The sequence below is a fragment of the Emys orbicularis genome, chromosome 7, assembly GCF_028017835.1.
Source record: "Emys orbicularis isolate rEmyOrb1 chromosome 7, rEmyOrb1.hap1, whole genome shotgun sequence".
Taxonomy (NCBI): Eukaryota; Metazoa; Chordata; order Testudines; family Emydidae; genus Emys; species Emys orbicularis.
In genome coordinates this window covers 99,742,247-99,755,521 of record NC_088689.1, presented here as the reverse complement: position 1 = coordinate 99,755,521, position 13,275 = coordinate 99,742,247, and the positions used below count along the sequence as shown (strand labels likewise).

The following is a 13,275-nucleotide window of genomic DNA, read 5'->3' as shown; positions in this document are numbered from 1 at the left end:
TCGGGGGAGAGGGGGAGGTTTTGTTTGTGCTCTTTTTGTTTGTTCCCTCGCCGGACCGAGAGAGAGACTACGCAGGAACAGCATCTCCTGAAAAACATACTTGAAATGATTAATCTAAGATTACAAAAATTGTAAGTAAGGCAAGGAAATGCATTAGATTATCTTGTTTTAGCTTGTGAATTTTCCCTATGCTAAGAGGTAGTTTTAGTCCTGTTTTTGTAACTGTGAAGCTGAGTCCAAAGGGGAGTCCTCTGTGTTTTAAATCTTTTTATTACCCTGTAAAGTTATCTTCCATCCTGATTTTGCAGATGTGATTCTTTTACTTTTCTCTTTATTATAAAGTTCTTCTTTTAAGAACCTGATTTAGTGTCCTAAAGATAAAGGGTCTGGTCTGTACTTACATTAAAGGCAATTGGTTGGTATATTATTCTCAAGCCTCCCCAGGAAAGGGGGTGAAGGGGCTTGGTGGGGATATTTTGGGGAAATAGGGATTCCAAGTGACTCGTCCCTGAATTTTTGTTTAAATCACTTGGTGGTGGCAGCAATACCATCCAAGGACAAGGAAAGGAATTTGTGCCCTGAGGGTTTTTAACCTAAGCTGGTAGAATATAAGCTTAGGGGGTCTTTCATGCAGGTCCCCACATCTGTACCCGAGTTCAGAGTGGGAAGGGAACCCTGACATGGTGGCAGCGTGGTGGGATCATTTTGAACCAGAAGCACAGACCTCAGGATTTTAAAAGGACACTTTTTCTTTTTTAAGCTAAGAACAGCTGGAGTTTTTTTCTCTTTGCCTGAGGGCAGAGTAGTTAAGCTATAGCAAGGGAATTCACAAGCTTTTTTTTTTTCCTTTTTCCCTAGCTCTCGGGCTAGGCTAGGCTAAGGGCAGGAAGGTTAGCAAAGATGACGGAAAGTGAGGTCCAGAAGAAACTGGTATTAGCCAGATTGGAAGCTAAAGAGAAACAGAAGGAACATGAAAGACGAATGGACTTAACGTGGTTGGAATTTGAGGTGGAGGAGAGAAAAAGAGGCGAAACGCTTGGAGAAAGAGGCGAAACACTTGGAGACGGAGTTAGAGCTGAAATGTTTAGAGCTGGAAAGGGCTAAGCTGGGTCTACCAGATACCCTAACAGTCCTTCTCCAGGTACTGCTCCCCATTCCAAGAAATTCCCCACCTACAAGGTAGGCGATGATACAGAGGCCTTCTTAGAAAATTTTGAAAGGGCCTGCCTTGGGTACAGCATCTCTACAGACCAGTATATGGTGGAGCTGAGGCTGCAGTTCAGTGGACCCTTAGTAGAGGTGGTAGCTGAAATGCCTAAAGAGCACATGAACAACTACGAACTTTTTTTTTTTTTTTTTTTTTTTAAAAGGCCAGAATTAGAATGGGGCTAACAACCGAGCATGCCTGTTGGCAGTTCAGAGCCCTAAGGTGGAAACCAGACGTGGCATTTTCCTGACACGCCTACCACACTGTAAAAAATTGGGATGCCTGGATATCAGGAGCAGGTGTTAAATCTCTGGAAGATCTGTCTCTCCTAATACAAATGGAGCAGTTCTTCGAGGGTGTTCCTGAGGAAATAGAAAGGTACATCCTGATGGGAAGCCCAAAACTGTAATCGAAGCGGGGAAGATCAGAACCAAATGGGTGGAGATGGCAGGAAAAAAAAAAAAGCTAGTAGCAGTTGGAGCGGAACCTGAGACAACACCCTACCACCAGGGGCAGCCCAAGCCCCACCTACATCCCAAGGAAAACCCCAAACACCTTATCGTCCCACCACACCAGTCTCCAGCAACCCACCTTGCCCAGTGACCAGTCAGCTGGGCGATGTTTTAAATGTAACGAACTGGGGCATGTGAAGGCCAACTGCCCCAAGAACCCCAACAGATTACAGTTCATTACACCGGAATCACACCAAAGGTCCTCAGGCCCAGATGCTTCCCAGATACCCTCAGAGCAAAGGAAAACTGTGAGTGTGGGTGGAAAGAAGGGGTTATCACGTGGATGGACACTGGAGCACAGGTGTCAGCTATCCACCAATCCTTAGTGGACCCCAAATTCATCAACCCAGAGGCCCAAGTGACGATTCAACCCTTCAAGTCAAACTCTTTAAACTTGCCTACAGCCAAGTTGCCTGTCCAGTACGAGGGCCGGTCAGGAATGTGGACTTTTGCAGTCTATGATGATTATCCCATTCCCATGCTGCTGGGGAAAGACTTGGCCAACCATGTGAAGCTAGCCAAGAGGGTGGGAATGGTCACCCACAGCCAGGCTAAGCAAGCCTTCACACCTATCCCTGTTCCTGAGCCTTCTACCAGAGCCCCATCTATGTTACCAGACACCCAGACTGAGATGGTGGAACTGGACCCCATGCCAACGTCTGCGACAGCAGTAGTGGATCCAGTCCCAGAGACCCAACCAGAACCAGTCCCAGAACCAGAACTGGTAGAGCAACCAGCACCAAAACCATTGCCAGCACTGAATCCAGCACTTGCAACCCCGTCTGCAACTCCAACGCCAGAGGGCACCACCGAGCCTGCACTGGCAGCTGCAGCTAAACTTGCACAAGCAGCTCAGACGGAGCCTGAAATCCAACATAGTGCACCAGCGGAGAGCGGTTCACAGTCAATGAAAACAACCCCATCACTTACACCACTTCCAGAGGGACCAAGCCCAAGTCCACAATCCAGTGAAGAACTGATGTCTCCAGCATCAAGGGAACAGTTCCAGGCCGAGCAGGAAGCAGATGAAAGCCTCCAGGGAGCTTGGACGGTGGCATGGAGCAACCCACCACCTCTCAGCTCTTCTAATCGATCCCGGTTTGTTGTAGAAAGAGGACTTTTATACAAGGAAACTCTTTCTGGTAAGCACCAGGAAGACTGGCATCCTCAAAGACAGTTGGTAGTTCCAACTAAGTACCGGGTAAAGCTCTTAAGCTTAGCCCACGATCATCCTAGTGGCCATGCTGGGGTGAACAGGACCAAAGACCATTTGGGAAGGTCATTCCACTGGGAGGGACTGGGCAAGGACGTTTCTACCTATGTCCGGTCTTGTGAGGTGTGCCAAAGAGTAGGAAAACCCCAAGACCAGGTCAAAGCCCCTCTCCAGCCACTCCCCATAATTGAGGTTCTATTTCAGCGAGCAGCTGTGGATATTCTGGGTCCTTTCCCCGAAAAAGACACCCAGAGGAAGCTGTACATACTGACTTTCATGGATTTTGCCACCCGATGGCCGGAAGCAGTAGCTCTAAGCAACACCAGGGCTAAAAGTATGTGCTAGGCATTAACAGATATTTTTGCCAGGGTAGGCTGGCCCTCCGACATCCTTACAGATTCGGGAACTAATTTCCTAACAGGGACCATGAAAAGCCTTTGGGAAGCTCATGGGGTGAACCACTTGGTTGCCACCCCTTACCACCATTAAACAAACGGCCTGGTGGAGAAGTTTAATGGGACTTTGGGGGCCACGATACGTAAATTCGTAAATGAGCACTCCAATGATTGGGACCTAGTGTTGCAGCAGTTGCTCTTTGCCTACAGGGCTGTACCACATCCCAGTTTGGGGTTTTCACTGTTTGAACTTGTGTATGGCCACGAGGTTAAGGGGCCATTACAGTTGGTGAAGCAGCAATCGGAGGGGTTTACGCCTTCTCCAGGAACTAACATTCTGGACTTTGTAAACAACCTACAAAACGCCCTCGGGGACTCTTTAGCCCTTGCTAGAGAAAACCTAAAGGATGCTCAGGAAGAGCAAAAGGCCTGGTATAATAAACATGCCAGAGAGCGTTCCTTCAAAGTAGGGGACCAGGTCATGGGCCTGGAGCACCTTCAAGACCATAAGATGAAAGCATCATGGGAAGGGCCATTTACGGTCCAAGAGTGCCTGGGAGCTGTTAACTATCTCATAGGGTCCCCCACCTCAACCCTAAAGTATACGATGTTAATTCTTTAAAGCCCATTTATTCCAGAGAATTAAAGGTTTGTCAGTTTACAGCCCAGGTAGGAGATGACGCTGAGTGGCCTGAAGGTGTTTACTATGAAGAAAAAAGTGCTGGTGGCATGGAAGAGGTGAACCTCTCCATGACCCTTGGACGTATGCAGCGACAGCAGATCAAGGAGCTGGGCACTAGCTTCACACCAATGTTCTCAGCCACCCCAAGACAGGACCGAACGGGCATACCACTCCATTGACACAGGTAATGCTCGCCCAATTAGAGCCCAACCTTACCGGGTGGCTCCTCAAGCCAAAACTGCTATAGAACGGGAGATCCAGGACATGCTACAGATGGGTGTAATCCACCCCTCTGAAAGTGCATGGGCATCTCCAGTGGTTCTAGTTCCCAAACCAGATGGGGACATTCACTTTTGTGTGGACTACCGTAAGCTAAATGTTGTAACTCACCCAGACAACTATCCAATGCCACGCATAGATGAGCTATTGGAAAAACTGGGATGTGCCCAGTTCACCTCTACCTTAGACTTAACCAAGGGGTACGGCTAAGTACCACTAGATGAATCCGCCAAGGAAAGGTCAGCCTTCATCACCCATAAGGGGCTGTATGAATTTAATGTGCTCCCTTTTGGGCTGCGAAATGCACCCGCCACCTTCCAGAAACTTGTAGATAATCTCCTAGCGAGACTGGGAGAATCTGCAGTCACCTACCTTGACGATGTGGCCATATTTTCTGATTCATGGGCAGAACACCTGGAGCATCTACGAAAAGTCTTCGAGCCCATAAGGGAGGCAGGACTAACTGTTAAGGCTAAAAAGTGTCAAATAGGCCTAAACAGAGTGACGTGCCTTGGACACCAGGTGAGTCAAGGAACTATCAACTCCCTACAGGCCAAAGTGAATGCTATCCAAAAGTGGCCTGTCCCAAAGTCAAACAAAAAGGTCCAATCCTTCTTCGGCTTGGCCGGATATTACAGGTGATTTGTACCGCACTACAGCCAAATCGCTGCCCCACTGACAGACCTGACCAAAAAGAAACAGACAAATACAGTTCAGTGGACTGAAGAGTGTCAGAAAGCCTTTAACCCGCTTAAAGCGACACTCATGTCTGACCCTGGGCTAAGGGCCCCAGACTTTGACAAACCTTTCCTAGTAACCACAGATGCATCCGAGCGTGGTGTGGGAGCAGTTTTAATGCAGGAAGGACTGGATCAAGAATTCCATCCTGTCGTGTTTCTCAGCAAAAAACTATCAGAGAGGGAAAGCCACTGATCAATCACCGAAAAGGAATGTTACGCCATTGTATACGCTCTGGAAAAGCTACGCCCATATGTTTGGGGACGGCGTTTCCATCAGCAAACCAACCATGCTGCGCTGAAGTGGCTTCATACTGTCAAGGAAAATAACAAAAAACTTCTTTGATGGAGTTTAGCTCTCCAAGATTTTGAAATACAACACATTTCAAGGGCTTCTAACAAAGTGGCTGGTGCACGCTCCTGTAAAAGTTTCCCAGAATCAACTGGTTAAAATCGTCCTTAACATGTGGAAAATATTGTTAGTTTTATATAATCAGTAGTACGTCTAGAGGTGCATGTGTCTTATTAACTCTTGTTTTCTCCTAGAGCTCCAGGAAAAAAATCACAGCCAGTGTGGAACAGGCTGTCCAGCACCGTCTGTGATTTGGGGGGCGTCATAAACATATAGATAAGGGTAGCATAAAATCCCTCCTGGGCAGCTGTACTGAATCTTTACCTTTAAGGGGTTAAGAAGCTGAAATAACCTGGTTGGCACTGACCAAAAGGACCAAAGATACTTTCAAATCGGGGGGGGGAGGGGGGTTGTTTGTGCTCTTTTTGTTTGTTCCCTCTCCGGACCGAGAGAGAGGGACCAGGCAGGAACAACATCTCCTGAAAACATACCTGAAATGATTAATCTAAGATTACAAAAATTGTAAGTAAGGCAAGGAAATGCATTAGATTATCTTTTATTTTAGCATGTGAATTTTCCCTATGCTAAGAGGTAGTTTTAGTCCTGTTTTTGTAACTGTGAAGCTGAGTCCAGAGGGGAGTCCTCTGTGTTTTAAATCTTTTTATTACCCTGTAAAGTTATCTTCCATCCTGATTTTGCAGGTGTGATTCTTTTACTTTTCTCTTTATAATAAAGTTCTTCTTTTAAGAACCTGATTTTAGTGTCCTAAAGATAAAGGGTCTGGTCTGTACTTACATTAAAGGCAATTGGTTGGTATATTATTCTCAAGCCTCCCCAGGAAAGGGGGTGATGGGGCTTGGGGGATATTTTGGGGAAATAGGGATTTCAAGTGCCTCGTCCCTGAATTTTTGTTTAAATCACCTGGTGGTGGCAGCAATACCATCCAAGGACAAGAAAAGAATTTGTGCCTTGGGGAAGTTTTTAACCTAAGCTGGTAAAATATAAGCTTATGGGGTCTTTCATGCGGGTCTCCACATCTGTACCCCAGAGTTCAGAGTGGGGAGGGAACCCTGACAACATGCCTCTCCCTTCTGCATCAATTCTGGTCCAGCACCGGAGCTGAATTGAGATACTGGCCTGGCACTCAGAACATTTGGATTCAAGTCCTAGCTCTTGCCACTGACTCCTTGTGACACCTTGGGATAATACTTCTCTCTGGGCCTCAGTTCTCCATGCGTAAAATGGGAAATGATAATCCTTCCTTCGCTTTATTTAGAACGCCATCTCTTTGGGGGCAGATACCATCTCTTTGTTCTGCATTTGTATAGCACCTAGCACAAGCTGCCCCTGGCCTCTATAACTAGGGCTTCTGTGTGATACTGCAATACAAATAATAGCTTCAGACGCCATTCTAGACCATTCATTACTTTTAAAGGGGAAGAAAGCTTTTTTTAATATTCCCGATGGCCCAGATTCAGCAAGGTAGATATCTAAGTATGATGGGAAATTGGAGAGGTTGCAGAGAAGAGCCCCAAAATGATTTGAGGGATGGAAAAAAATGTCTTATGCTGGGAGAGTTAAAGTGCTCATTCTGGTTAGCTTCTCAAAAAGGAGACAGAGGTGACTTGATCATGGTGTCCAAGTACCTTCATATGGAGAAAATACCAGGTACTGAAGGGCTCTTTAAACTAGCAGAGCAAGGCACAGCGTTAAACACTAGAACCAAACACTAGAAGTTAAAGCCAGGTTCTAGTTAAGAGAGGAGTTAATGCAGAGCAGTCCTTTGGCCTGTGTTATACAGGAAGTCAGACTAGATGATCACAATGCTCCCTTCTGGCCTTATAATGTTAAATTGAACTTAGAAATAAAGCACTATCAAGGGTGATTATCCATTGGAACAAACTCCCAAAGGAAGTTGTGGATTCTCTGTCTCGACATCTTTAAACAAAGACTGGAGGCCTTTCTGGAAGATGCTTTAGCCAAGCACAAGTCACGGGGATCACAAGAGTCACTGGGTGAAGTTCTCTGGCTTGTGCTATTGCAGGTTAAAGTAGGTGATGCAATAGGACCTTCTGGCCTTAAAATCTATGAGAGTGATTTCCTTTGACCACTCTCCTGCCTAGAAGTTAGACACAAGCTTAAGAACCTTGCTGAATCAGGATCTAACAGAGGGATGTGGAAAATAGAAAGATGAAATACACAACACCTTTACCTGAACAGCTTTCCCTGGAGAACTGCATAGTAAACTCAGAAGCACCCCCAGCATCTAATCTCACAGCATCTGTATCAGTAACAAACAAGGCAGCTTAAAATGAGAGATCCGTGTAAAAATGTTTATTTACTAATGTTTTTTTAATACAGTACCTTAAAAAAATTACACACCTTGGCTCCAATTAAAGTGGGAAGGGGAAAAAAGGAATCTTAACAGCAGCAAAACATTCCCATTTGTTTTTCACTCTGTAAATTAAAAAAACCCAAACCCAAAATATGCTTCTGAAATTTTGTGATTTAATTAGGTTATGGAAATGGAAAAACACAAGTCCACTATTCTCAACCCATAGTTGGCTGTTAATGCATGTGTGCGTGTGTGTGGGAGTGAGGGAGGCAGCTTGCTAAGTCAGAGGGAAAAGCTGTGAAAGTCAGTCAAAGAAGAAAACGAACTCAGCAGCAGGCGGCTTTCCCTGCTCAGAACTGTTTGACATTTCTCCTCCAAGAGGGGGCAGGGGAAGCAGCAGCATCATAAAGAAGAGTAGAGGAAATCAAGCTGATCCCCCCCACCACACACCCTGAAAAACATTACAAGGTGAAAGCACAGAAATTAGCTATATAATATTCCCCATCCCAACCCTAAAGAGCCTCCTTATGGGAAACCAATATATCTGGGGACACATCTGACCTGAGCGTTGAAGTCCCATTGCAAGGAGAGCTACACAGAAATTTAAGAAAAGTAACCCACCCCAAAGTGACAACAGAGAGGTTTAACAAGCCGTTTTGGTGTTTTTTGGGGGTAGGCGGGATAAGACACACATGTGATACTTTGCAGAGGATTGTGGTCCGTCCAAGACAAGACACTCAGGGCCCTGCAGTGCTGGCGAGAGCTGCTGGGGAATGGCCAATTTCAGTTCAGGCAACAGCTCCCCAGTTACCCAAGCAAGAGAGATTTGCTCAGTGACTGAGCCCCATTTATTAGGAGGCTCTGGATGGAATCAGAGGCAAAAAGGGTTTCTGCCTCTCCCTGCATTGAATCCCCACCCATTTCAGCTTGGACATTCATAAGAGTGGATAAGGTAATGAAGTGGGCAAAGCTATGCTTCTCTTTTCAGGTGGCTTCCAACCACAGCCACTGCTGAGTGGATATAGGATTTCAAACAAATGCAGACATGTCACTGTTGTGCAAGTGTGGAGGGAGTGGGGTCTTTTATTTAATGATTTCCATCTGAAGTAGTGCTCAGAACGGGTCTGGACTGACAGTCTACTTTTAGCCACATAAGGGCCAGCATGGCAAGCATCCTCATTGTGCCACCATGTCCAGTCTCCATGGCCTCCTTGACCCTGGCATTTTTGTGGATTGAGACCCACAAAAACTCATTTCATACAATGGCTTCTGATTGCTACCAGCTTGGACTAGATTTGAACCAGTAACCTAGTGGTGAACGAGAGTGTTCCCATTCACCATCTCCTGAGCCATCCAGCCCCTTTTGTACAGGTGAAGTGTTTTTTTTAAAATGCATTTCTAGTGAGTGAGGAAGAACGTAAAAAGGGATTTTGGAGGTAGGTTTGAAGTCGATTTAGAAAAAACAGGCACATTATTCAACAGAACCCTTTTGTGTCACCCTTCCAAAGATGCTTCATCCTATACCAGGGCTGTACAACAAAAATCGTCCCATGCACCTTGACCCCTGCTACTGAAAACGGTGATGCAAGGAGGGCTTCAAAAGGTCACCAGTGGATTCCCAGTCACATGATTCTATGAGATTCCTGCAGAGCGGAAACAAAAATAGCGAGGGAGAGGGATCCTTATTTTCCGAGCGAGGGAGCGCCCAGCAGCGAGCTGGGAGGAGAAATAACAACTGGCTTAACTGGCTTCTTTTCCTCCATCATCGAGCAGAGCAAGGTCCTGAAACGAGCCAGCTCAGCCCAACACACCATGGCATGAGGAGATGGGTCCCTGCTGGCATGCATTCATACCCATTGACCGGCTGGAACAGGCACTCCCAAGTCTTGGGCATGCAGCTCCCTTGGATAGGCACATTAACTGGAGCGGCAAAGGGATCTGCAAATCAAAAGACTAGTCCATCCGCACCTTGTTCCATGGAAACACCGGAGTTCTCTGCTTGTTCCGAACCCTTCGTCCCAAACCATCATCCTCCTATCAGAAGGCATGGTGCTGCCATTGCTACAGCACGGGAGGACTCAAGCCTCTTGCAGGGATGGCGATCAACCAGCTTCTGTATGGGACTCAAGAGTCCGGGATGAAAGCCCCAACTGTAGTTTCATTATCCTAATGATATGAAAATCTACACCATCACCAAAAGCCAGGGCGACAGGCTTTGTAGGTTAAAAATATAATAAGCAAAACTCCATTAAAATGCTTGAGTGCAGGGGATGTACATGGGAAGGGCCAACTTACGCATTTGGACTATGTTAAGGCAGCAGTGAAGAATCCTAAGGACCATCCCTTTCTCCTCTCAAGAATGGAGTCTGTAAAGGAGGCCGGGGCAGACCTTTTCCAAAATAACCTGGTGAAATTTTAAACCCTGTGAGACCATTAGAACCTGGAACTATGGGATACTGAGTGTAGTTTTACAGGACAGGTGTAAACACGCCATCAAGCTGAGGTACTGCAGGGTCTATGGGTTTGACTCTGATCTCAGTCAGACCAGCATACACTAAGAGACAATGGAGTCACTTCATATTTAAACTGGTTTGACTCAGGTGGAAATCAAAGGCCTTCTCTACACTGGGATATTGATCCATGGTTGACACTGGCTGACAAACAAGGGATACCACACCCTCACCCACACATTGGATCCCTTTTGACCAGTGCTGGAATCAATTCTCTAGCAGGCGGTGTTGAAAATAGTGTGGTCTTGTCACCTATACCAGTCAAACCACTTTCAACTTGTGGAAGGAAGGGGCGATCAGTGATCGATAACCTACTATCAACCAGGGACAAGCACTGCTTCCTGTTTATACTAGGAGAAGTGTGTGGACTTAAACCCAGTAATTAGAGTAAGTGGAGGAGGAGGAGGATTTGGGACACGCAGAATGTCTGGAGCCATTTCCCTTTACCTGACAGGTTGATTTTGCTCAGACAGACTTGTAGCATAAGAGCGTGGATGACGGGAGCCCTGGAGGTGGCTGCTAACTCGGTAATGCTGAATGGCAAAGCAGACTCAGGAATAGGAGTCATTTAAGCGAGGATGTAAGACCCCTTTTCTCCTATGGCGCTTTTCTGCAGTTCCTGCACTGGAGAGTCCAAGAGACATCTTTCACCAGGATGAATAAGGCGATTCTCCCTCCTATACAGAGAGGAGATTCCTGTTTTTTGCATCTCATCTGCGTGTTAGGATTGGTTTTGCCTTCAGTGAGGGTCAAGCATTGGTTCACGCTATGTATGTTTGGAACAGTGCCTAGACAGAGGCCGAAATGCAGCAACAACCAAGGGAGAGCCTTGCGTACAAGACTTCACCTGATATGGCGGGGGAAGTGGATCCACTTCTAACCCCAGGCCAGGATGGATCTTCTGGTAACAGGCGGAGTCCAATCTGCTTTGGGAAGGAGAGAAATTGAACAAAAAGGAACCCAAAGAAACATGGGAAAGGTTAAACCATTAAAAAAAAAAAGGGGGGGGGGGGAGAGAGAAGAGACAGAAAAAGTAAAAGAGCCCTGTATGTAATGAATGACTGGAGGTTACTCTACTGAGCCACACTTTGCCCTCCAACCCAAAACCGGATCAAGAGGAGTTCTGGTTCTGATAGATTGAGGCTTTCTCCTTCAGCAAATCCAGACACAAGTGACAGCTCCAGCTCCCTGCAAGAAGAGGTGAAGACTCAGTAACTAGGCTTTCCCAGAATGCTTAGTGAACTGCATATGTGTGAGGGGGCGATTTGCCGGCTGCTGAAATGTAGCCAGCTCCGGGGTGGAACACAGCAGCTGTTTAACAGGACGACAGAGCAATGTTAGAACAACAGATTAACAGGCAATGCTATCTAGGGTGCCAAACTGGGGTCTATTTCCAGCTCTGCCACTGACCTACTGTGCAACCTTGGGCAAGTCACTTCCCCTCTCTGTACCATTATTTCCTCTCCCAGCCTTTGTTTATTTAGAATGTAAGCGCTTTGGGTCAGGAACTGCCTCACTGTGGGTTTGTCCACACAGTGTTCATACTGCTTTTAACTATACCAGTTTGAAAATGGTATAGCTAAAGCGGCACAACCCCCTAGTATGGAAACAGTTATACTGGTGCCTCATGCCAGTCGTTTATTCCAGACTCTTGGTTGAGGCCTCTAGATATTAACATACTACTACTACTAATAAACATGCGATAACAAGTCCCAATCTCTTTTGGGCCTCAACCGCTACCACCATACTACTAACAATCTTGGCTGAGCCCCCAAGATGCTACCATAATATTACCAATAGTGCACATACAGTAACAAGGCCCAGATCTTGGTAGGGGCATCGTAGGGAATATGGTCATATTAATAAATGACTTAGGAGAAAGTGAACTGGCAACATAGAGATCACAGATTCAGTCCCTTTCCAACTGGCAGTAAATATGAAGGAGGCATTAACCCTTTAAGCCCTCCCACTCTCCAGTGGCTCCTTTAGAAGCAAAACAGGATGAAGGTTGTGCAGCCTACTAGGCAGTACTGCTCTTCTCTTACAGTCCTTGCCCAATTCCCAATTATGTCCACAAGCCTCATGCTCTTGTCCCTGGAACATATCTAGGGCTCTACCAAATTCATGGTCCGTTTTGGTCAATTTCACAGTCATAGGATTTTTAAAATCGTAAATTTCATGATTTCAGCTATTTAAATCTGAAATTTCACCGTGTTTTAATTGTAGGAGTCCTGACCCAAAAAGGAGTTCCAGGGGAGTTGCAAGGTTATTTTGGAGGTGGGGGGGGGGGGTTTACGGTATTGCTACCCTTACTTCTGTTCTGCTGCTGGCGGCGGCGGCTGCCTTCAGAGCTGGGCAGCTGGAGAGTGGCAGCTGCTGGCCGAGAGCGTAGCTCTGAAGGCAGAGCTGCCGCCAGCAACAGCACAGAGGTAGGGATGGCATGGTATGGTATTGCCACCTTCCTTCTGCACTGCTGCCCGCAGAGCTTGGCCCTCAGTCAGCAGCCGCCACTCTCCAGCTCTGAAGGCAACGCAGAAATGAGGGTAGCATAGTATGGTGTTGCTACCCTTACTTCTGTGCTGCTGCTGCTGGCAGGGCGCTGCCTTCAGAGCTGGGCTCCCGACTAACAGCCACCGCTCTCCGGCCACCCAGCTCTGAAGGCAGCGCAGAAGTGAGGGTGGCAATACCACGACCCCCCTAAAATAACCTTGTGACCCTCCTGCAACTCCCTTTTGGGTCAGGACCCCCAATTTGAGAAACACTGGTCTCCCTCATAAAATCAGTATTGTATAGGATAAAAGCACACAAAAGACCAGATTTCATGGGGGGATACCAGATTTCACGGTCTGTGATGCATTTTTCATGGTTGTGAGTTTGGTAGGGCCCTAAACATATCCCAGCAAGTGTTAATCCAGGACTATGTGCTCCCAGTATGCTAGGAAACAAAGCTCCCAAGATCTTCAGATATTACTCCATCTAGGTAACGTTAAGTGAGATAATTAAAAGGCGAATTAAAATTAACATGGGTGAATCTAGACCAGAGATTGCTTCTG

At 46.5% G+C, this 13,275-nt stretch overlaps 1 protein-coding gene across 4 annotated transcripts in view; it reads right to left on the bottom strand.

The window, feature by feature from the left end:
* Positions 1-11,233: 11,233 nt before the first annotated feature.
* DPF2 (double PHD fingers 2) overlaps positions 11,234-13,275 on the bottom strand; it is a 35,744-nt gene continuing 33,702 nt past the window's right edge. For all 4 annotated transcript variants that reach the window (XM_065408742.1, XM_065408744.1, XM_065408745.1 and 1 more), the window contains one exon: positions 11,234-11,410. In XM_065408742.1, coding sequence (XP_065264814.1) covers positions 11,334-11,410 — 77 coding nt within the window. In that variant the 3' untranslated portion in view covers positions 11,234-11,333. The remainder of the gene's footprint in view (positions 11,411-13,275) is intronic.